Genomic DNA, 26,450 nt, shown 5'->3' with positions numbered 1-26,450 from the left:
ACAGGAAATATGAAACACTAAATCATTAACACACTTGACAAGACATAACCAGTCCAGCTTTCGGCCTGTGTGGGCCATATGCAAACTGTTGTTCTAAGATAGTGAAATAGTGAAATAAATAATGAAATTTGAAATGACAGTCAAAGACTACTACCAGTACTGCTTTTGCTTGACCCGTTTTTAAACCTGGTTGAATGTTGAGATGGTTTCTGGATCAGACCAGTGCTGTAGCTAAAGTCATCACTGGAGTGACAGTCTCGGCCACAGAAATACGTCTGGAATCCCAAACGCAGTTTTGTTTACTATACATTAAACATTATTTCCAGGTGAACAGACGGGGGAAGGTCGTCCTCATGAATGGGGGTCATGCTAATAATTTGTATTGTTGTAAATTGTTTTGTTTTCTGCCGTTTCATGAAAGCTGCACTTCACTAACTGTAGTTCCATACAGCACAAACCACAGAGAGAAACAGCCCAGTGATGCAGTCTCAACAAAAATAAATATATAATATTATTCGCACAACTCAAAGCAAAACTTTTCCAGGGATGCTGTATTTCACTGGATTATAAAGCGCATATATTCCCTGTATCGTGCCCATCTCCTGTACTCCACATTAAAATTTAATAGCATGCACACGCTGCACACCTCTCCTGCATCGATACACTCGGTGACAAAACAAGCAGCATTAACAGAAACTAATCATTTCTGCCCAATCTGAGTTTATTTTATTAAAATCCGCTCGACAACATTTGGGAGTGAAACAGATATATTTTTCCGGAGGTTGGGAGCGTTAAGATGAGAGACAAACTGACGACGAGAGATAAAGAAGAGGGGGAAAGGCACTGTGAAGAATTTCAATGTCTTTGGCCCAATTTGCTAGGAATTGATAAACCGCTGCATCCCAGGCATCCTGATCTCCAGACCGCAGTGCTAAGCTGCTGCATCCGCCGCACGGCGATGCCGCATTGGGATCGGCGAGACGGGGCTTCTCTCCTCGTCTTTTGTCAGCTGAAGTTTGATTCCCTCTCCGAGCGTATTCCTTGCCCGGCTTTCTTCGAGGACCGCGCGACGTCTCACACCTGTCAGCAAATGAACAGAGGAGGAAAAGGTGGAAACTTTGTAGGCGTGTGTGTGTGTGTGTGTGATGTTAGCAGCGTTTAATCTTTCGACTTGTGTAAGCATGTGTCCTCGCTGCCGGTCTCCAGAGGAAAGATCTTCTGCCACTCATCATGACGCTCATAGCGAGATTTTCACCTCAGAGGTGTGAGAGAGTTTATTAACAAGTTAATACCTGAGTACGCCTTGAGTCGTTCGCCAGTCCGTCACAGTTCAGACCCAGAGAGACACTCACACACAGTCAGGCATGTGTTTGTACAGTGTGAAGTAAACTAAACTGTGTTTCAATCAATTCAACTTGAAATAGAGGTACAACATTAAAGAGTCAAAATTTATCTTTAGTTGGACTTGTTTTTTTTTTCATTTCCTTGACAACTATGAGCTAAATGAGATTTTAAAGAGTTCTGTAGAAGACTTGTCTGACCAGTGGTGGAAAAAAGAGAGAAAAACAGCATTCAAGTTGTGACTTTGATTGATGTTTGAATAGGATGAGTAATTACGTGACTTTGGAAGTGAAAAATAAAACATCGAAGCCCAAGAAAAGCAAAAGTGTTCTGAAATCTATCATTTCGGTAATGGCCTTTCTAAATAATTAACAGTTTTGCTTTTATGACACTTTAATCTGAAGTGACTTATATCCAGAGTTCACACAATGCAAGAAAAATGAGTAATAATACAAGGCCAAGTGTAAGTCTGTGCAAACAGACAAAAGAAACCATTCCACCCCTTTATTTCATGAACTGTTTGAGTGTAAAGGTGTTCACACAAGACGACTGAGCTCTACTAGAAAACTCCTCCAGAGAAGAGGCTTTGGGATGTGTAGTTGTGGAAGCGCCGGATGCTTATTATTCACAGTTGTAGATTCTATATTTACATTGGCTGAAGTTGTTTTAGTTTGGACGTCGTAATCAATTGTCCATGCGTGCACGCATCCGTCTTCTGTGCCACTTTAGCTAATTCGGGGTCAATGGGGGGCTGGAGGTGATCGCAGCAGTCAGTGAATGAACCGGTGAACAGCGAGCCACACACACACACACTCACATTCATATCTGTGTGTGACACAAGGGGATATTCTCAGTGCTGGGAGGGAGTTCTGATCGCTACAGGGACGTTTTCCAGTGGGTTTTTCTCAGGTGGGGTAGTGTTTGTATGGACTGAGATCTGGCTTAGAAAGACAATATTAGATGATACACACGTTACGGTATTTATGCTGAGTTGGTCACAGATTAGAAACTAATTAAAAAACGTTTAATATAAGAAGCAGAAGAATGATGACAAACTATTAACCGGTTGATTAAGAATGTATTAGCATGAAGAATGTTTTGCTTAATCTTCACAGTGAACCAGAAACACTCTTCAGGAGGTAGTGGGCGTTTGGGTTTTTATTGTCAATGATCACAACGATAAAGTCAGATGTAAGACAGACAGTTAAGTTTCTTGCATTTTGTTAACAGTTCAGTTGTCAAACATTTGAAGGTAACACATTCAAGACTTTGCTGAACATTAGCTTAAAATTCAGGAAATTCTGAAAAATTTTAATCGTTCCGTGTTTAATCGAATGTTATTATGTGAATAGGAATGAAAGGCAAGTGAGTAGATCAAAATGAGAAGAAAGAATAAATTACCGGGAGTATAAAATTCTATCCACATCAGTTCAAAATACTCCTGTGTGTCCTTGCTGATAATCCTTTTTCTCTCATCATTTGATCCTCATCCAACTCTCGGTCGGCTCCTCACCGCTGAAGGATCTATTTCTGGCTGCGTGTTTTTGCTCATGAAGTCATGGTGCTCCAGCATCCTGTTCTCGGCCCCGGCTCGTGACCTCTGGTGTGTGTCACATCATGGCAGTCACACACACAAACACATATCCTGCACGCTAAACTGGGATGCATTTTAAAAAAAAAAAACAACGAAGGCCGGCTGGGAAAACATCAAACATTCATGATGAAGAAAGTTGAGAGGAAGAGATTTGATGTGAGAGATGCAGATAAGGAGAGAGATGAGGGAGAACAAGATGGAGGGCTGCAACAGAGAGCTGATAGAGAAGCGGGGCAGGAGACGGAGTGTGCAGTGTGCTTGTTTTTGCTGATACAGATCAGATTTCATAAAGATCCACATGATTGCCTCATAACAAGGGGGACGCAGACAGGAATGAGATGGAAAGATGAAGCGCAGGCGAGCAGAGACATGAAGAAATTGATAAATAGCTGCCTGCCCTCCTCACAGCTGTTTGGTTTGTTTTTCCCGGTGTGTTTTGTCCCCGGTGGGTTTTATACGATTATCATAACTGTAATTTGAAAGGAAAAAAATATCAAGGACAATGGCAATTACGGGAAGAGGAGTTTTCCACCGGAGTCTCTGATTGGCTGGAGATCCTTCGCCGCTCTCCTTTTGGATTTTGTGTCTGTCCACTTTACTCCGACTGTCCCCAGGGTTCACCTCTGCTCTGGGCCTCTCAGTTTCCCTGACTGACAGTGAAAACCTCAGCCTCATCACTTCTTATACCGAGGACTGGCGAGGAGCCAGGCAGGAGGCGAAGATGCTGCTGAGACTGGGACTTTACTGTGTCCACACTGACTTACTGAATGACTGATCGGATGACTGACTTAGAGAGCTTCACAATCACCGTACAGCAAGAGGACCGGCTACGAAACAACAGTTTTAAAAACATTACCATGACAAAGTCAGAAATGGATGAAACAGTTGTGTCGAAGTAATATCATTAAAATATTATGTCACCCTTGGAATTGCATGTATACTGTTCATATGTGTATTGTTGCTTTAAGGGTTTCACAAATTTACAGCACTAACCTGTTAGTCCTTAAGAATTGTACTCTGGATTCTAAGACTGACATTAGAAATGTTTGTTTCAAAAGCTACAGACTTTTAAACAAGTCGTCACAGCACATTTTCCATATATTCTGCAGTTATTTTTTGTAAAAACCTAAGCTGACATTTATAATTCTATCCATTCTTCTACAACTTTGCGATTTTCCTGTAATTAATGCTTTTCTCTGCAGCAACACATTTAAAAAGTTGATCAGTGCATCACAGCTTTCAGCATGTTTCTTCTGACAGTGTGTGTTATTGTCTGATTTGATGATGCACAAACACTTGTCTCAGTCTGTCCCCGTATGGTAATTAAAGGAGAAACAGCTGTGAAATGGTGAATGCATTTTTCATTGGATTCCATTTTTAAACACCCTAAAACTACGTTTTACATAATCAGGATCTGATCCACTTGCTCAGATAAAAATGGAAAGATCTAAGAGATTTTTTTTTTTTTTTTATGCCTTACATTTGTGTTGGAAGCCTGCAGGAAGTCAGCACTCAGGCTTGGCCGGAGGAAGTCTCTATCACACATGATCTCCTCCATTGGAAATTGTTTCTTCAACCAGAGGAAGCAGTCGTCTGTGAGCACAATCTCAGAGCTACGAGAAAACGCTGAGCGGTAGTTCTGGACTCTGAGGTCCAGAGAAAAACTACAGCATCTCTCACTGCACTGGTGTAACCTGGGATGTTATATTGTACCTATAAAAACACATAATAGGGATTGTAAGGCTAAACAAACCAAGCACATTTCTGCGTCACTTCAAATAAGAACTTTGACCCCTGGAGGCTGGATTCAGGACACGTGAATCACTGTCCACTTCAAATACTGAGTAGTTATGAATGAATAATGAAGTTCAGCAAAATGACATCCTAGTCAAAGATCGGGCGGCAGAAAAAGTCTGATGTTATCAGCTGGAGTTGAGTTACAGAGTTTCTTGCTTAACTACAATTCGGCGTACAGCAGTGAGTCAGTGGAGCAGCGCTACGCTTTAGGTGTAGTGATTCATACAACTGAATTTTGAGACGACAACCTGCCTCTAACTGCACATGATCTCAAGCAGCATGTTACAACTGGACGTGTTTCAGTTATTTTATGTGCATATTTATATATCCTAAATTCCAAAGTGACAGATACTCTCTTCAAACTGTAAGGATCAAAAATGGTTCTTTCAAGGGTTTTTCTTTGCTCTTGAAGTCCACGCCATCCACCACTTCTTTTAAGTATGGCCATAAATTGAGAAAATATTGCTCTAAATCTGCTTCGTCATCAATGTTTCCTCCTTTAGTTTCAGCCATGAGGCTCTTCCTCCCATCATGAACAGCATCCATACGGAACAGAAGAAGAAAAACTGTGATCTGGAATATGTCACTCTTCTGTTGACTCTTGTTTTGTACCTTTTCGTATTGAAAATGTATTGTAAAAATGATTTAAGCATCTGATTGAACACTTTTTCAATATATGGTTTGAATATTTCAGGCATGAATTAGGTTTGATGTAAAATATAAATACAAACTTCAGGAAGTCCACATTCCTTTCATGCACATTTAACAAGTGCCTATATTTTCTGATCTTCTTCTCTGTGATCATTTTTACATTTTGTATGTCTGGCTTGCATTAAAAGCTCTTATGGGTACAGATAGGAATGGTGTCACCAAGAAACATCCAGGATTATTTGAAGATTGTATAATTATTACATAAACGGTATGACACTTAGTAATTGACAGTGCAGATGTGTTTGTTTGAATCCAATCTGCTTTGCCAGTTTACTGCAAAGACATTTAATACGACAGTAACATCAAGTCAAATGTTGCATAAAATGCACTGTTGCATATAAAGTCATTATGTGTCCAGTTTGGCAGGGCCTTAATAGAGAGTCTGACCTAAAGATACAAAAGAAAAAGCCGCTGGCCAGGCCTCCCCCTTCACTGTTTGTATACAAGACCTCCGACCAATCATCAACCTCTCTGTGACTGCATTTATAATGCATTGAGGCATTATGCAATGGCCACGAATCCAAGACAGCTACAATAGCGTGGCAGCTGTCGAAGCACCAGGATGCCAATTACAGCATGTGGCCGTGTGCCATCACCAGCGCCTCCCTGACTTTCACCTTCTTATATGCCTACATGGAGCAGAGAGAGAACGAGAAGGAAAAGGGTGTAGGAAAGACATAAAGGAAATGGCAACTGCAGGAGAAACAAGAGGGGGTTGGTGGGAGGATTTTAATGAGGACGGGAACATCTTGTGTAATGTAAGAGGAAGCGAAAAAGAAAAGAGACGCACAGAAATGACATGAGGGAAGGCAACAAAATCAGGGAGAGTCATGATTTATTGAAGATGTCCAGGGTTCACCCCATCTGTCACATTTATTTCCCACACATTTCTTTGTGGAACAATGTTGTTTACCAATAAATGGGCATACTGAGGCACGGCGATGCTTAAATCCTTCCTCAGTGAGACATTTTAAATCATTCACGAGAATTTCTTTCATTCAATCATTTTCCACACATAATTTTTTTCCCTATTCAGAGCGGCTGGAAAATACCCCAGCATGCACTGGATGAGTGGAAGGCAGCCAATGCATCACATGAATGCTCACATTCGCTCTCGTAGTTGGGTTTTTAGTTCATCCTACTTGGATGTCTTTGGACAGTGAAGAGAAAGTGTGTCATCCAATAGAAGCCTTTTGGGGATGCGGAGAGAATATGCAAACATCAATCTCAAGCTACTGTATCTGTTTAAAAGATGCCATGATTATTAAAACCCGCTCATATTTTTGCTTATTATTTGCAGTAGCTCTGCCACCAGAGCTGGCTGTAATGCAGTAATCACATTACTTTTATCTGCAATATCCATCCATCTGATTTGACAGGAGGATCTGAGCTTGAAAACAAAGAGATTGTTTCTTTTTTTTGTGTTGCATAGTGGAAACATGTCTGGCTCACACATTCGTCCGTTTGTTGAGTTACCTCCAAAACACGATGTCTGACGTTTATTGGTGACTCTAAATTACCCGTATGTGTGAATTTAAGTGTGTTGCTTGTCTTGCTGTGTGTGCCCTGTGATATAGTCGTGATGTGTTAAAGTTGTACCCTGCTTGTGCTTATCGTCAGCTGGGATCGACTCCCGTCCCCCTCGGTCTTAAATTTGATAAAACACTATAGGAGAATGGCGGGGTTAGAAAGAAAATGTTCACTGCATTGTAAAAATTAAAACTCCTGTGACCAACCAGTCATGTTGGAACAGCACATAAACTAAGAAAGAAGTTACTTTTTGAGGAAAACAATATCTGTGTTCTTGACCAACACCCCTGCAGTTCACCAGCTTACTTCATTTACTGTGCTCCTTCTTTACGAGTTGATTGGGGAAACCCCTTTAAAACTCTTGAATACTGAATACAAATCATTGAATGCTGACGTCTTCTCTCTGTTCTTTTCTGTCTTTTCAAGGTCCAGGAGTGGCTGTGTTTGAACTGTCAGATGCAGAGAGCACTGGGGATGGACATGACTACACCTCGGTCCAAGAGTCAGCAACAGATCCACTCTCCTTCTCATCCCACAAACCCAGAGATCAAACCGGACGCCCCGACTCAGGCCCCACACCAGACGAGCGCCCCCCCTCAGTCGCAGCCTCCGGCGCAGGCCCACCCAGTGCCTGGCCCCACCAAACAGACTGGTCCCGCCGGCCCAGGCCAGCAACAACAGAAGTTGCCTCCAGGGGCGGTTCCTCTCCCCGGGATGGCAAAAGCCCCATCCCAGCCCGATTTGTCCCGCAACTCTCCAGCCCACCACCCCCAGCACCCCCGCCAGGACCAGACCCGCAGTGCGGGGAGCTCGCCCTCACGACAGCCGCCCCCTCCAGAACAGACTTTCGGGAAGCTGTTTGGCTTCGGCGCATCTCTTCTGAACCAAGCCAGCACGCTCATATCTGAGACTACTCAACCCCAACAGCAGCCCCCAAAACCCGCCCCAAAGCCAGGAGGGCCTCCGGGTCCGGGACCCGGGGCGGGTAAACCCTCAGGACCGCAGCCTGCGCAGCACGGGCCCCGAGCCCCCGCTGAGCAGCACCAACAGCACGTTCCCCCAAACGCCTCCAAATCCCAACCCTGCTGTCCCCTCTGCAAGACACACCTCAACGTAGGCAACGCGGCAGAGCAACCCAACTACAACACCTGTACACAGTGCCACTCCCAAGTGTGCAACATGTGTGGATTCAACCCCACTCCGCACCTCGTCGAGGTAAGACCCCGATCTGATGTGTGTGACGAAGTGTGAGCGGCTCCGCAGAAGATTTCAGGTCTGGGGATTCACTAAATTAAATGAATTATTGACATGTTCTTGTGAGAAAAGCTGTGTCACCGCGCGGTTCAGTGGGTTTTATTGTTATTCATTTGGAGGCTGCCTGGTCTTGGAACGAGTGGCTACGAATCACTGAGGAATCCTGTGTGCATGATTCAAGTGTTTGACTCCAGGTGCTGTCAGCAGTTGCTGGCATTGACTTTGCCTCTGAGGTTCTTCACTGTCTTTGGCTGCGTGTCTCAGTGGGTTTTGTTGTTCCTTGGTATTTTTTAAAGAGTCTTTCATTATTGTTCAGAAGAGATTAACACATTTCTACAAAGAGGAACAAGCTGTGATTTCAATCGTGTTTTCAGAAAAGATCATTTCTGCAGTCAGATTATTAATATTCACATTTTCTCTGTATGCAACTTTCCACATATGTCTTTATATAAAGCTTGTGAGGCCGCTCTTTGCTCTCCAGCCTGTCTGTCTGTGAGTTTCTCAGTCAGGACCAGCTCTGTTCTGCTCTTTCTGGGCCTTTCATGTAGTTAGCAGAGTGAAGTCCGGGCTGTGACTCACCTCATCAGCGACTCTCCCCTGCAGCAGGACAGAAATGTGTGAGCGGTCTAAAGCCACCACAGTCTGACAAACTTCAGTGAAATTGATAATTTCAGTATTGATTAGTCACAATCAGAGGTCAGCTGAGGGTATTTTCCTCTATTAAGAGTCCTTGATTTGTGTCATGGTGGAAATCCAGTTAGTAAGAACTGAAAACTTGCAATGGCTTCCTGAGCCAGGCAATAACGGAGTTTAATTATGCAAATCAAGCCCAATTGAATGATAGCAGTAATAACAGGCTTGCTGCAGAGCGCTGGCTTTTTATGGGCGAGTCTTGTCTTCACAGGCATCTGGTTGTCACAGGCACTAGCACAGGCCATTCATAGATCGCTATGGAAACAGAGAGATAATTTGTTTGTCAGCCGTCCCTTTCATGCTTGGCTGCCGAGATGCTGAGCGTCCAGAAAACTTTCAGACTGCTACTGCTCTGTTTTCATGAAAGACTCGGTTATTACGTGCGAAGTGTTTCTGCCCCGCTGACTAGGTTCTGTAACTCAATCCAGCATAAGGTGCATTCTTTCCAGACCTGTGAGCAGTTTTTCTTGTCCTCCCATGCAGGCTGGCAGGTTGGGTCTCTCCGGAGTGAGGGAGAGCCATTTGGACATGGTGTGAGGCTTTGTACTCTGAGTTGTGGTTGCTCAGCTTGATTTCCATAGCTCATTTCTCACAGTCATTCTCTCCTAATCTCCTCAAACTTTCCCTTTTTTTTTTTTTTTTTTTTTTTTTTTTTTAGCTATTTCTGATAGAACTGTAAACATTTTCCCCTGTTTTTATGGGAGCTGTGTTTAAGTATGAATCATTGGGGTCAGGGTGTATGCACTCGCGCTGCACTCACAAATCTATTATAACACACCCGATGCCACTTTTGGGTGATGGGTGACAATGCATTAACCTCAAGCTGGGCGAGCTGGTAACAGGCCAGGGTCATGGTTCACAGGTATTTTTAGCTAAGTGATACAAACAGTTTCCTGAAGCATCTCCGGTTGAACGGGTTTCTTAATACTAGCAGGGACCTTTCTCTAAAACCTCTTCCAGAATATTTCATTTGTCAGTAGTTTTTTTTTTTTTTCAGCAATATTATTTATTATTGTTACCTCCACTGCTGAAACCTCAGATAAATAAAAAGGAATGGACAGGAGAATGCAACAGAGGAGTGAAAACAAGGGAAGAGGGCAAAAAAAAAAACTGAAAGAAAAACACAACAAAGAAATACAACATGAAAGCAAAGATGAACACGTGTGCATGAAAACAGAAAGCAGGAATTTATGGATCACAGTAAATAATGAAGCCAAGTCAGCTGCTTGCTTGTAAATAAAGTTGCTTTGTGACATTACCATAACTGGCCTTTTGCTCGCTGTAGTCCAACACCTTTACCTCTGTCACCACAACACCGAGGCCGGATTTAAAGTCTGTCTGAGCTGTGTCAGATGACCCTGGCCACACCTCCTCTCATTGCTCCATTGAATTTGAATGACAAATGATTATCAGCTTAAGTTTTTGGAGTTGCAATGAAACTTCTGAAGCGTTTGTTTTTTTGATTGGCCGTGTCGTCCATAACTTTTTACACCCAAAAATCCCACATTAAACTCAACTTATGGTGTGGTTTATCAGATTTATGGAGGCTCAAGGCTCAAGGCAACCCATTCGGGTGGATATTATTCACATATTTAAGGCATTTTTCATCAGTACATCAATCTCTTACTGATAATCTGGCTTGGAAGTGGAGCTAGTTGCCCTTTTTGAAACAATGTCGCTTTTCCTCCTCTCCACAGCAATTGTTTTCATTTATTTTTTTGTCCCCAGTTTGTTCATTCAAATCAGCTGCATTTGATTGAACTTGTTGTACTGAATTGCTCCTGAACTCAGAAGTACCCGACCCTTCACACATGGTCCACTATTTTCTCAACAAAGCAGTAGACTGACGGCCCGTTGCAGCTTGTTTCAGCGTTCAGCTGGGCATCACTTGCTCGGCCTGTGTCTCTCATCGGCTCTGCTGCACAGTGGATCGATTTGTTTTTTATTCTTCAACAAGTCATACTACAAGCAAAGCACTTTGTATCCTACACTCACTCATCAGCCAAGCTGCAGCAAGTGCTGTTTTCAAATTCATTGCACCTTTATGGTGTGACTTATAGTTTGTTTTGAAAATAAAGACAATGGGTTACACAAAGTACTGAGGTTTCATCCATCTACTGTACAGCTTTGATACTTTCTGCAACCTGGATCTGACAGTTCTGGCTGTGGCCACCTGTCCGTCACAGGGCAAATGCAGAGAGACAGTCACACACTCTCACATTCACACACTCACAGAATTCATATGTTTTGTGGGAGAAAAACGGAGCACCAGGATAAAACACGTGAATGCATGCATGTGGAGATCATGCAAGCTCCATTCAGCTCTTGCTGTTTGTAAAGAGCACTAAACACTGTGGCTTACTTAGATTCAGTATTTTGAAACAAGTCGGAATAATAGGCTTTCATTTAGCTTTTAAGTGGATAAGTATCTTCTTAAAACAGCTGCTTCGTGTAGTTCTCAACAGACAATGCTGAGTTGAACAGCCTCTAATATGTTAGTGAGATGCAGTGAGAATCAGCTGCAGCGAGTTATAGTGCTGAGAAGGAACTCCGTCATCCACTGACTCACTGAAGCTCATGTTTTTGAACAGTTTCGGTTAATAATGAACATTTGTGGCGCGGGGAAATCAGCTCCACCACTTTAGGTTTTGACGAGACAGGAAACACTCAATTAGGATTAATTCATTGTTGGTATTTGCCGTTTCAGGGAATTTGTCGATAATGAAGCAAGGCAGTTTTATTGCGGCGCGCCAATTCAGACACAGCAATACAGAGTGCTTCACAGAGGCATGGAAATGCATTAAAATTAAGACATTAAAAAGACATTAACATTGCATTTTAAAAGACTATAAAAGCAAGACCACTCAAAGTGATTTATAGAGCCCTGGTAATACTGTAAGATTAAAGTACATAGTTTGAAAAATGCAGTTTATTGCCAGACTTGCTCCACAATATTAATTGCGGGAGCATTAAACTTATACTGGTACATTATGGTATCTGTTGTCGAAGTGTTTCTGTTCTCCTACAAGAACAAACAGTCGACAAAGCAGTCTTCAAGTTGCTGACAGTTCAGGGAATGTTCAGTGACAGCACAAGAGTTTAGAAAAACAAGACTTGATATGAGAAGTTTTTTTTTTTTTTTTTTTTTTTTTTTTAAATTCTGTTTCACAGTTTATTTTCTGTTCCTTGAAGTTGAGCTGTTGGAGAAAAAGCCGGTCCCAGCTGACTATGGTCACACAGACTCAGATTCATAGGCGATTTTAGAGTTATCAATTAACCTCAAAAGCATGTTTATTTATACAGGAGTACCTGGAAAAACATGCAAACTTCACACAGAAAGATCTCTCATGAGTATTACATAACATTCGCACCATTGCAATGCACGGTTACTTTTAGTTACTATACACCACAGTGTATACTAATTGATCTAACTGTATCTTAAATAATAACTTCTAGAAATATATTATTTGTGTTCAAAGCTTTTGCTCAAGCCTCCTCTGGTTCGATGTCACATCCTCTGTTGAAATATCCCCTCACAGCGACAATTAAAAGAATGACTTTAACTTGTGAAAGTCAGAAACAATATTGGAAATATTAATGAAAATACATTTCCTTTCATGTTAATAGTGACACAATGCATTATTCATTCAGAGCGAATGAGACAGCTCATGTAAAAAAAAAAAAAAAAATTATTCAACCCCTTTTTAATCTGTGATGAGTGCCAGTGTCTGCAAGTCTGAGTGGGGAAATGGAGAAGGAGGGGAAGGAAAGAGGTGAAAGAGAGGGAGGAGGGCGAAGAAAGTGAGATTCTGGGATAATGAGCGAGAGGAAGCCAACTGTTTGTTACACGACAGAATATTTCACATCAATTAGAGCAGAAAGTCATGTGCGGCTCTAAGTAAATAAGACGTCCTTGTTCAGAGACTCCTTCCTCCCCCATTAGGAGATTAGAACCAGCCTCGTGTCATTGTCGTCTCCAAAGAGTTTGGTTGTAAATACAACATAAACTGCTTAGTCTAGTTTGTGGTTGTCAATCCATTTCCCCGAATCATTTCTTTTCTAAGTAAAAGCCATTTCACACTACTGAAGCGGATGCGACTCGATTGAAGGTTGAAGGACCGTATACAGGCACAGGCACAGGTAGAGGCAGTATGCTATGTTTCAGATAACAGCAGCGTTGCTGTTTCCACATGTGGGCAGGAGATCACACTCTGTGTGTTTATTATGATGCTATAGAATGTGCCCATTATTTATGAGAATACACAGGCCCTAGGTGGATCATTATTAAAACGGCTGAATTTCTCACAGAACTGTAGAAAAAGTGTAAAGAAACAGAAAACACAGCTCATCAATAATTCAGCGAGGGAGAGCTTTATAAATAGTTCATGCTGCGTGGAGCAGTGGAGAGAGCTGTGTTTGATTCTACATGTCACATAAGGTCAGTGTGTGATGGAGTGTGTATATCCACGTGTTTGTGTGTGTGTGTGTGTGTTTGGGAGGAGAGATGCATACATGCAGGTGTCTAACACTCTGCCACTTCAGCTGAATATCTTTCCTTCAGGCTGCCACACACAGACCTGGACCTCTCTGACAGCTAGTAGCAGATTAATTCTCTCGTCTGTACTTGTCTGTTTCGCCTCACACGGCTTTCCAGCTACTTATCATCACTCCCTCACCTTATTAAAGCAGATCAGACAGACTTGAATTGATTATTAGCATTTCCAGGTGATGTGTCAGCAAAGCGAAGTTCAGCCGCGGCCTGTTCTGCTCCTCCGTAACATTTATTTTCTCAACAGAGAGCTGAGGTAAGGACCGCTTTCAAACCACTGATAAATAAATATTACCTTCTACTCTGTGACTTTATATGGAAAAAAAAAAAAGGTCACATTATTCCTTCCATTGTTATTGCGCTGCTGCGCGACATCTTGTGAGCTGTAATCTGTAACTCTTTACATTTACAATCACATATCCCAGCAGTCCCAGAACACTCAGATCCTTTTGTTCGACAAAACTGACAAGATGTCCACGTCTTATTTCCCCATATTAAAGTCTGAGATGTTTGATGTAAATCTTTTTTTGTTTTGTTTTAATTATAGTTGTTTTTCCTCCGTATCTCAGTTGGATTTGGGTATTTTCTCTTACAGGATTATTCCATAATGTGAATATATCAATATATCAAGGGCCATGTTGTTGTTGTTGATCTATGGACTGGTGAATAGATGTCTTTGAAGACTTACAGAGCACATGCACATCTGTGGATGGAAAACTGAAAATGAAGAATATTATATAAGTGTGCATATTTCTTTTTCCATTTTCTAATTGCCAAAACCAGCATGAATGTGTTACAGTTGTGTTCACAAAAGACCAAAAAATATCTGAGGCAGTAGTTTTGACTGAATGTTATGTTCATAGTTTTTGTACATATTTCTGACTGTCGACCAGATCAAATCACATTTCATAAACAATTCAAGCAGAAAACAAGGAAAGCTTAAAGGGTCCACAAACTTTATCTTGTTTCTGTATTTACTAGTCAGTGACTCATTATTTTACTTTCAGGCTTTAATGCAGTGCAGGATAAAGCCATCCATGCCCACAGGACACTATATTTATAGTCGCACACACCAAAGCACTCTGAGAGTGTCATTCTGTACTATGCACAGCTGTGGCAGGGCAATAATAGTTAGAGACTGTGCAAAGAAAGGCTTTTTAACAGTCCACAACACCGGCTGCTGTAACTATACGATATATTGGATCTTTTCAACACGGGATGCAGTAAACTCTGCTGTTCACACATGAGATGTCATGAAATTACATTTGCCCTTTAAAAACCAAGTATTCCTCCGTACAAGTCGAGTTTGAAGGTGCTGCTGAGGACAAAACACCAAACAAATCCATATCTTGAATTACGGAGGGTATTGATCTTAATTTTTCTATTTCCTTTTAGCTCATGAGCCCAGCGTCCTTGAAGACACAGCCGGACGACGGTGAACATATGTAGGACATGTAGTATTTGTGAATATGTCACGGCTCCACAGGAACACGGTTGTCGGCGTTACATGGAGCCACAGTATAGATGAACGTGTCATTCTTATTCTCAAACACGCTGGAAGTGTTTTCTGAAGGTTGGCACCGGCCTGTGTCTCCCTCAGGAGTCTCATCCAAAGCCAGATGGCTGGCGGCATCAGGCATCCAAGCCTGCCGCGCTCAGCCTGGCTGCTCCCAAAGTGATGATGGTACGCCATCACAGATTCTAACCACCCACCCGGCCTCAATCAGCTCCTCACCACCTTTTAATACTTTCCTATTTCTTTTCTTTCCTTTTTTTTTCTTCGCTGCAGATACAGTACGCCTAAATAGTGCACTTAGTGGAGCAAGAATTCAGACTCAACATGAATCTGCCGTCGGATAGGTTTCATGTACTTGCACAGACTGAATTTGAGTCAAATATTACATTACAACCTTTTTTTTTTCATTTTTATATGAATAAAGAGATAAAATATAATATATTCAGCCAATAAAGCCCACTAGCAACGCTGTACTATATTCAATAAAACAAAGAATTGTTCTGTAACAGCTGACATCTTTCCTATGCCTATTATTCTCCTCCCGACAACCATTTTAAAAATCCAACAGTAGCATCTGGTACTTTTTAAAAGAGACATATTTCAGCTGTGCAAATACAGATCACACTTGCTCATTGGGATGCTTCCTCTCATTACTGTACTTCATCCTCCTGCACTCTCACTTCAGATATGTGAAACTGCTAAGCTGTGGGAGTAAGAGGCCTGACTGTAAAACTGCCCACGTGCTGAAGGAGTTTCAGATGAAAATGTCAAAATCGGTTCATGCTTTTCAACCTCAGTCCGTAGTACTGAGATGTTACACGTCCAGATTGAAACATTAGATCATACATGCAGTAAAACGTGGTTTTATTTTTTGTCTTGTCCCTCTTTCCAGTTTAGAGTGTCCCTCTTTTTGCACGTCCCACTGATCTTCTCCGTCCCTTTGTATTCCTTATCCTCCTGTCTGCATGCCTCCGTTGTGGACAGCTTGCTGTTGACACATTGATCGAATTGGCACTTACTTCTGCTTGAATTGCTTGCAGTTGACATTGCAACATGGGTACTCAGCGCTTCTAATTTAGGCTGCGTTGTTTCGAATTAGCCGCAACAGAAGGAGCGACACTTCAGCGCCTCCCTACGTAGGAGAGACTGTTTTGAGGCCGTCACTCAGACACAGAGCGACACAGAGGGATGTGTTTGGTGTCCTGTGTGAGAGTTTGGGCAAGTGTTTGCTTGCGGGCTTGTTTTACTGATGTGGCATCGAGGTTTATATGGGTTTATACACTTTATTCTTGCTGTATTTAAAAAAGACAGTTAACATGAAAAGATTATGATTACCGTCAGGATCGTGAATCAGTACTTCAGAGTGAGTTAGTGAGTATATTTAGTCAATGAGTATGCTTTATTAGTAATGCTGGAGAAAAATGTGTGTGTGGGGTGTGTGTGTGTGTGTGGGGTGGGGGGGTTTGGAGAGGGAGCTGATAGTTGAGTGTCACTAATCCTTGTTGAGGGAGTGAAGTGATCCCCTTGAGTACAGTGCTTAACCTCAGCACATCATTGTAAAGTCCCACCCACACAACCAAGTGCCATCTGAGAATAGTAAGCCTTATTGGGTGATTAAACTGAGACACATCCATTTTGCATCGGTCTCGTGAGGAGCCTTTATTAGTACTGAAGGCTTGTAATAGGGAAACAATAGTTTTACACCTTTGTCTAATTTTTACAACAAAGCAGAACATGTCACGTTTGTTTCATATTCAAAAATGCGCAGTGATCAAGAGCACTTATATCCTCTTGGACACTAAAGTAAAAAAGATTAATTATCTTTTTCATGTATTTTAGCTGAAATACAGTTGAATGCTGGGAAGACACGCGATGATGCAAAAGATTTCTGGTTCCTTTCAGATGCAAATTCTATAAAACCAAAACTGCTGTCACCAACTTGTTCTGAAAATGGAAGTCGAAGCCATAATCAGCTTACCTGTGTGTGTGAAAGCTGACAGAAAAATACAGGCTTTTAAGCAAAGAGGGAGCAAGGTACGGACTCTTTTCAGGCCTTCTTAGGAGCAGTAACAAAGCGTTTGTGCTTTTGCGACTTCTCACCTCTGACAGTGATCCAGTTCTGTGTGTGACTCTGCTGCACTGTGACAGGAAGATGATGTGATCTACAACAACAACCGCTTCTTGTTGAGATTATGTGGCACCCAGCACAGATGGCTTTCTCTGGTTTGGAGGCTTAAATGCCACTCATTCTCATCTCTGGGACCTATGAGTTTGGCGCCACCCGCTTTAGATTGAGTTACATGCACTTCGTCTTAACTTGTGTCGCTCACAGATTCCCCGAGACAGCCGTGGTCAAAGCTCCCGGAAAACTTCTGGCATTGAAGTTTTACCTTTTGAGCTCCTCAAGATGCTTGAAATTTTAGCTTTGCCTCTGTGTGAAGAGGAGCATGACAGGAAATGGGACGGTATGAGAGGAAACTCTGCAGTGTCTGGAGATTACAATGAAAGAGTGTTTTTTTTATGCTGCATTTCAGGACTCCGCAATGTTTTGCTCAGATATCTTGGAGGTCAACCTCCACCCAGCTTTGTCTGCTCGGGCAATGATATCAGCTGTTTGATGAATGACTGTCTCAGGAGCACAGTGACCATACTGAACTTGACTTACCCTTCCAGCCCTGTGGTTCCATCTTCAAATGCTCCTTCCGTCCCACCTTGCGCGCAAATGTGCTTTGAAGCCTACAAGAGACCTCGGCATTGACTTAATCACCTCTTCAAAACCCATCATCTTCAAGGCCTGGTGGCTATGCTAACAAGCTTTAGCGACGCTCGGAGGCCCGTGGCGCCGCGGCGTCTATCCCCGCTGTCAGAATCAGAGAGGTGGGCCAGTGCGGTCCTCCCACCGCCGCTGCTGGGCCCTCCTGTCTCAACACATCACTTCAGCCTCCTCGTCGGTGCTCTCGCTCTCTTTCCTGCAGCACCCCGGGCATGCGACTACTCCCTAATGCTGGCATTAGGAAGGAAGGAGGGGGTTAGTTGAAAGTGCTCTTTGCTCAGAGGCTGCAGATACTAAAAGGTTGGTGACACAAATGTGAGATTATAGGAGTGAGACGTGTGGTTGTATGTCAAGTAAACATGAAAACAGCGCCAGACATCGGGGGGGAGATATATTGAAAAGGAGCAGGAGATTGAGAGACAAAATGAAAGGGATAAAGCTCACTGATCGCTCAGATATTACTTTTAACCCCTTGATAATCTTCTCAATACCACAGCTGTCGGGCAGCGTTCAAGATCACCATATCAATTTCATCAGGTCTGAGCTCCTGGCCGCGACAGTGGCTTTTCAACAGTCAACAGCAAACACAAAGGCAGTGTGAGGACGAGGACCACTGCACTCGCTTCCCTCTGCCAGCCTGCCCCACACTCCTGTTCACTAATGCTAACATTCTCAGGAACGCCTTAACTCACTGAGAAACAGATAGTCTTTTGTGGCATCCTGTTTCACACTTTTAGAGCCAAACTACATTAAAAAAAATAAATAAGAAAAATGCAAAGATGTCAAAAGGATCTTTTCTGTATTTCTGTATGGAATCTCTGCAGTGAAGCATTTTGCATCCATTGAGTTGATAAATTCAATATATTTCATATAAACATGAATACTCAAGCAACACTTTGTTTAGAATGCATTTGCTTAAAATGAAAAAAAAAATAGTATAAAATGTATAAACATGGTTTAAGACATTTAAAACTAAAAATAATAATAGCCAAATAATTTAAAAGGCAGCCGTAAGGCAATAGAAATCAAGTTTGAAAGCATTGGAGTGTAACATTAACTCCAGTAGGTTAATTGTCTGTTTATGCCCTGCTTGAGGAGATGAGTATAAAATGCATAATAACATTGTAGACAAAAGAAAAAATGCCAAAAACTGTCTAACAACAACACTGCTGTGGGGTCAATGATGCTGACCAGGTTTTTCACAGCCAACTTGTTTTGTGGAAAAATGCTTCCTAGTTTGTTTGTTTTTTTTTTTTTTTTTTAGAATCTTCTGTCCTTTTTCTCTTGTAGCAATTATTAGAATGTCTGTCTGAAATAAATGTATGAACATTTTCTGTCTGTTTGATGTTGAGGAGGCGTGATATCGGTGGACTGAGTACAGATGGATCATCTGGTGTCTTGAATCGATACAGCTGGGTGTCATAACACTAACATATTGCTGTTTCCTGAGGTGAAGAGGTGAGATCCTGACGGCCGCCACGGAGCGAAGCAGACAGACCATGATACAACAGCCCAGTCCGCTCTCATCCCACACAATCCACTTTATTTTTCCAGAAATTACATGTGGAAATAATGATATAGCCAGTCTGTCTGTCTGGTAACCAAACCAGCGTTCGAATCTCCGTTGGTATCTTCCACAGTGTTTACAGTGTGTGTTCAAGCCAGTGTCCTCTGGCCGGGTTTCAGTTCGCTGCTGATTTCTATTTTCACCATGTGAATGAATGAGCCATTTTCCACCGCTAACAGAAACAGTCGACCACATTTACACCAGAATTAACTGGCTGGCAATTAAAACACGCAGAGACATCTCTAAATGTTCACAAGTAAACAGATATGGAAAGGCGCAGTGGGGGAAAAAATAAAATATCTTTCAAATATTGAGCTGAATCGGGAAACAAGTCTGATACCTGTGGCAAAAAATTAATCAAACTATCATTTTTAGATTTTAAGATGTTGATGTAGTTTTGGGGAAATGTCATTTATACTCTCTGTCCAATTATTCATTGACAAGTGTGTTGAATCCACTGTGAATGCGATTCACACATCTACATCCCAATAAGATATCTCATGAGGTTATCTCTGCTATTAGACCACAGATAAGCTTTTAGTAGTTTCTTGTTTAAGGTGCTTTACAGACTTGCTAATCAAATTTCAATGTTATTTGTTTAACGTGTGCAATGAGCAATCGGTAAGACTACAGTAGAATTAGCAGACAGGCATTTTGTTTTCCCTTGGCTTGTTCCATTAAAGTTATCATCGTACCACATCCCACCAAGAGGTTACAGATTGTATAACTTGTCTCAAAGTCTAACGTGAGGTACATAAATTTTGCTTGCTTGGCTGATAGCTGCAGCTTTTCCTGGCAGGAGTAATAGAAACTCGTCTGAAATAAAACAGGGCTGAGGAGACAGCCTGATTAACTTGTCCTGGGGAAAGACATATGTGACAGGATGAGACACATGACTTGTTTGGGCTCGCCGGCCAACCACAGTGTAAAATAGGTTTTTTTGACTGCTACTTGATTAACATTTTGAAAAGGGAGATGTATCTTTACAGCTCTGCTTTTTCTTTATGCCACTGCCTTTATTCTGTTGTTTGCCCCCAAGGAGTTTTGCAAAAAAGAAAAAAAAAACATAACTCTTTAATCTCCATCCCTAATCCTTCATATGATGTTGCAGATAGACCTCATTGTTCTAAATTAACTCATTCATCTGACTTAATCTCAATCAGGCAAACTTGTGATCCAGTATCCTATTATCTTGCTGACTTTTAAGACCCAGTGCTGATTAAAGCATGTAGAGGTGGAGAAGAGTGAAGGAGTCGGGAGGCAGGTAGTGCAGGAAGGTTTAGATAAGACACATCAAAGACGCTTTCACTGCATCAGACAGTTTGACCCCAACAGGACTGCATTCACTAATCTGAGCTGAGACGCCTGCAGTCACTCTGGGTGCTTTTAAAGAAAACCTGCAGAGGAACAAACACAGTAAATCATCTTTAATATTCTCAGGGTAAATGTACAGAACTGGGTTATAAAGACTTATTGGAAAAAAAGGAAATACCAGTCGTCCTTTGGATGTTTGTCTTACAAGTCCTCGAGTGTGAAGAGGGATATCGGATTGTTCTTGTCCTCTAGGAAAGATTTTGCTTCTTTGAAGGGTGAAAGAGGTGGATCCACAGAATCTCGGTGATGATTCAACTATATTTAGTCATAGTGGAGGCGATGGATTAAAGTTATTACTGTACATGCTTTTTAGGTCATAGTTTATTTATTTACCTCCTCCAGTGTGCATTTCAGTTCATACATATTTGTGCTTTGCCACACAGTTGTTATGCTTTATAGCGAGATAGTCCCTCCCAGTGTGTTTGTGTGTGTTGTGTTTGCCCTGTGACGGACTGGTGACCTGCGCAGGTTGTACCCTCCCTTCACTGTTGGCTGTGATTTGCTTCAGTGCCCCTCGACCCTGAGCTGGATACAGCAGTATAAAAGACGGGATATTGAGCTTTCTACTTTTTTTTGCCACAAGACTCAGCACTTCTGCACATTCCAGCGGTGCGCTATATGCCCCGTAAAATGATATATTCCTTTAATAAATACAAGGGTCAACTAGGGTGGTGCAGTAGTTTCATAAAGTTTGTGAGTTTTTGCCACTTTTGAAACAAGAATATACATTCATGAACCGCAAGGTTTAGAGTAGAAGTCTTGTTCACAAGAAAAAAATGACATGTATGTTGTACCTGGTCATCTTCATCATTTCACACAAGTGAAAGGAGCGCTCAACTGGCTGTGCATTTTTCACTGTTTTTTTAGATGTTAAACTCATACACCCAGATAATATAAAAAAACATAGTCAGACTCAGGAATACATCAAATGTCCAGGCTGCAGTTTGCCCCAAAAGAAACACAGACACTGTAAGTTATTTCTTTCATATTGTAATAATAATAATAATAATAATAATAATGGATTTTATTTATAACGCACGTTACATTTGTGGGCAAATCTCAATGTCCACAGTCAAGAAGACAATAAAAACAATAATAAAGACAATAAAAATCAGTAAGACATTAAATACAGTAAAGGCAATCAATAGTAAATTGGTTTATTGGTAGAAACATAAAACATAAAAAACAAAGGTGGTCCTAGAAGTGACCCCAGTGGTACTCCTAATGTGATGGACGTTATATTATATTGGTTCATATCATTAATAATGGTAAATTCAAAACATTTTCCCCCCTCTGGTTCAACAGACACATCCTATACCAGACAGTACATTTGCTGGAGTTGGTCCAAGTATGAGAATTGAAGTCAGAATGCATTAGAACATGTATTCAGACAGTAATTTAATGAAGTCCTTTAATGTTTTGGTTCATTACCCACTCTATTTTTAATGCATTGACAGCGCCATGCTGAGATGGAACTGCCTCACCGATTTGAACAGCCCGCCTGCGTGCTGGGCATAAAGAGGGCACCTGTTGCCCCCTTTGAAACAAATGGAAATAGACAGAATATGTAAATAAAGAGCAGGAAACATGACCTGACCCACTACTGCTCTGCCCCCGAGGGGACGACAGGCACACACTCTTAATGGCAGATGACACTCTGATGTCCTGCAGCAACACACACACACACACACACACACACACACACACACACACACACACACACACACACACACACACTCACACACACACACACACACACACACACACACACACACACACACACACACACACACACACACACACACACACACACAGTCATTTCGCTTTGACATTTTCACAGAACAGGTAGTTTAGCCAGTTGATTGTTTTGCTGATTTTGTCCAGACTGAATTATCTTTACAGTGATGATTGCCATGATGTTGCCATAGCAGACTGACGTGTCAAAGATTGAATGATAATGCCTTTGTTGACTGTCCTTATTTTTTTCTTTAATTGCAGCACGGTTGTAAATTGCAGTTGCTAACCGTAAATGGTAGATTGATATCACTCACGGTACATTATAGTACATTATGCATTGGGAGCAACTTGCAGGCGGGGGGGCGGCGGGTTTGGCTGGGGATGTGATGGTGGGTGGTGGTGGTGGTGGTGGGGTGTTCAGTGTCTTGCCTGAGGACATTGTGGCATATGGAGAAGCAGAGATGGCGTTGGATTGCAAGCCTCGTGATCTGTGGGTTGTGTAAACTAGCTTTTCCTGTTTACATTTAACTGCTCATACACTTGAAACACCTCTGTCATCAGCATATACTTGTGTTTTTTTTTTAAATTTCATCTTGAATGTCCGCTGTGGGACCACAGACCAGTGACTGTGACTGTGCCTGAGTCCTGCTTGCTCAGTGGATGATCCTTCATTTCCTCCCTAATCCACAGGCCTCACCACGTGTCCCCATTGAAGGAGTCCCGGGGGATTGACCTACATACCTGCTGACTCTTACTGACCTGTCACAGCCGCGGCATGGCGTGGCACAGCCTGGCACACTGTTGGGACATGTGCTCAGTCACGCTTCCCACTGCTCACTTAGCAGTCTTAAACTACGTTTCATTCAGACAGTACATAACAGGAATGGACACGGTGGTTTAGAGCGAGGGACTCAAATGAGGGCTGAGCAGAATAACCTTTCCTGTTGAGCTTTGAGTCTTATTCTGTTTATTATTTCACTGAAGAAAAAGTCTGGTCACCTGTTTTGGATTAAACCTTGACATTTTTCTGATCTTTGACAATTATTATACTATTTTTATTTACTGGTATGCGAGACTATAAATGCAGCCAGGTGTGTGTGTGTGTCCACACTTCTGTGCACCCAACTGTGTGTGACATATTTCCCCACTCACCTTAATCTCACCCTGTTCATTCCCACTTGGCAGCACGCCCTTGTTCACGTGCGAGTTAATAATTCACACTGACCCTGTGCTTCTGTGACCTTCGCTTGTTACGAATTAATTATGACCTCCTCTGTCGTACGCCTCATTAATCTCTGCCAGACACAAAACTCAAAGGATTATTATGAGGATTTCCGTCTTTGTTGTTCATTGCGATCCTTTGAATTTCAGTTCTCTGCTGTAACTTTGAAGGTTCATGTGGCAGATACTTTTCTGGCGGACTGTCAAAAAATAACTTAAAATTCCGATAACGATGAGGGCTGCTTCGATGGGAAGCATGTCAAAGCTATTATGGAATTACTCTGGTATCAGCGGTATAAGAAGGACAAGAGATGAAGTTTGACATTTAGAAGTTTTTGGGAACACAATCAGTAATGAGGCTTGACGATGTCGTGACAGATATTTAATTTGCTTGTGCATGTTGTTGCAATCACATCTCTACTTGTGTGGACTGGCGTATTTTGCAACAAAAAAGAAAAGGGTAACTGGCCTCAGGGGAAGCTACAGTACAAAGGATCAATGTAATTTAGTGGCGGGACACTTCAAGAAGCGAAGCATCACATTGCTTCCTTTCATTATATCGACATCAGGTCAGACCTCGGCAGCGAGCAAGGCTACTGGATACTGAAGTCAAGAAAAGAAAGATTTATACTTTTACCCTTCAAACATTCACACTGAAACATCTTAATCACTGTCGTGATGAACATTTACTGTTTGTGAAATATATTTGGGTGATAGCTATTGACAGGTGTGTTTTCACACTGTCCTCAGAGTGGATTCTGTGTGGAGTTTGCATGTTGGGTGTACAGATTCTCTACCGCAGTCCAATAAAGCATGCTCTTGAGGTGATGTGGTGACTCTATATTGTCTGCGGGTGTGAATATGACTGTGTGTGACTGTGTTTACACTGTGACGTGTCCCAGGTCTAAGCTGCCAAACTGGAATCAGTTGGATAAATCAGCGTAGATGATAGATGGATTGATGCTTTCTGGTGAAAAACAGAGTGTTTAGAGAAGTGTAGATAGAATTTTAATATTGTTGTAGACGATAAAGGTGTTAAAGAGCACATTTGGAACTTTTTTCCTGGAAATATGCCTATTGTACATGAGTGATATATAACCGTTCTTTTGGTTGTTTTACAGTGCCTACAGTCAAATGTCACATTTAACCACGCTTGACATAATTGAATGTGTTATCTGATATGTGGATTCCATATGTGTGTGTGTATTGTTCATTGGACTAAATCATTATTTACCTGATAAAAACCCACCAATGATCAAAAACTTTGTAAATGAACATTCCTGTGGGTTAAATATACATACAGGCTTACAAGTATCACACTTCCATATCGATGCATTTTGTTTGATATTGTATCTAAGCCACCTTTTTAAATTCCTTTCACTGCACTCATACGCATTGGGCATCAGGCTTTATTCTGCATTCGTGTTTCAGCCGCAACATGCTGACGGACTCAGACACTGGGGATGAAAATCACACAAGTGTGTCAATGTAAGACTACCTCAGACGGGGGGGAGGGACTCAGCTCTCCCGCTTGGTAATGGGCACCTGAAATATTATATCTCAGAGAGCTATGGGACTGCATGACAGCTGACATTTCTTGCTCACAGCTTGAGATCTGGTTCCTGGCAGAGAAACCATGTGGGGGACAGACTCAGTGAGTTGACTGACAGTGGGACAGGAATACTGAGGTTGTGCAGATAGCCCACGGCGCTGCCCGCACACGTGTTTCTCACCCTTTTCTGACCAGCAATATGAAGGTATTCCAGTGTGTGTGTTTGTGTGTGTGTGTGTGTCACGGGCAGAGTGGGACGAGGGTGTATGTCTGTCACCAGTGTTTACACAGGGGATCAGAGGTGAGAGGAGAATTTGAAGAAGAAGAAAAAAAAACAGCTGCTGTAAAGGATGCAGCCAAATTCAGTTACTTCAAGAGCAGTATTGAGTAGGATGCTCGAATCTGACTTTTTGAGCACGCTGTTTGTTTTTTTCAGTTCTGCACGCTCGTGTTGTTATGGGGGCGTGTTTGCTCTCATGGGGCTTCAGAGCTCTCCATGAAATTGTGCACTCTCTGGCTCCCTCCATGGGCAGGACGCATTCAAGCTTTCTCCCGGCAGCGGCCTCGACTCTTCATTTCTCTGGCTGTGCTTTGTGCACTTTTTTTTTTTTTCCCCTCCTTGTAAATATCACCTCTGTGCGATTGTGTCTTGATGGTCTAAACTGCAAAAACAAGGTCTGTGATTTGTGAACAGGATTCTTAGTAGAGCCGCCGAACAACATGACCTTTTGTTTGAATCCTGGAGAGAAAAGAAAAACACGCGAGACGTGCAGCGCTGCATTGTTAAGAGAGAAATAGGACAGAAAGAAAAACATTCTAAATGTGAATGTAAATATTCTAGTTACAAAACAAAAAAAGAAAATACTTTATCTACTGCCTTCCTTTCATTTTCAGCACCTTTTCAGATTGAATTATAGAAAATTCCCCATCTATTTGTGGAACGAAGGGCATTTCTCACAACATATGTATGGAAAACTGTAGATTACTGAATAGGGCTTTACTCATATAGCATATTTTACCAGTTGAGCAGTCTCAATGTGCGTGACAGGATTGGTCACATTCACCCATTCACTCACACACACCGACGCTCCAGTAGTGACGGCTGCCACGCAAGATGCTCGCACCAACTGGGAAAACTTGTGTGTCTTGTCTGAGGACACTTTGACACACAGACAGGCCGAGGCGGGCTTTCAAACTGACAGCTTTGGGAATTAGAAGAACATTTTTGTTTAATTAACTAA

At 42.0% G+C, this 26,450-nt stretch overlaps 1 protein-coding gene across 2 annotated transcripts in view; it reads left to right on the top strand.

Annotated features, from left to right (window-relative positions):
• Positions 1-26,450, top strand: part of bsnb (bassoon (presynaptic cytomatrix protein) b) — a 71,009-nt gene that overhangs the window by 17,833 nt on the left and 26,726 nt on the right. For both annotated transcript variants that reach the window (XM_030090843.1, XM_030090842.1), the window contains exon 3: positions 7,400-8,188. In XM_030090843.1, the coding sequence (XP_029946703.1) occupies positions 7,400-8,188 (789 nt within the window). The remainder of the gene's footprint in view (positions 1-7,399; positions 8,189-26,450) is intronic.

Source organism: Salarias fasciatus, chromosome 5 (assembly GCF_902148845.1).
Source record: "Salarias fasciatus chromosome 5, fSalaFa1.1, whole genome shotgun sequence".
Taxonomy (NCBI): domain Eukaryota; kingdom Metazoa; phylum Chordata; class Actinopteri; order Blenniiformes; family Blenniidae; genus Salarias; species Salarias fasciatus.
This window is presented reverse-complemented; position numbering and strand designations above follow the sequence as displayed.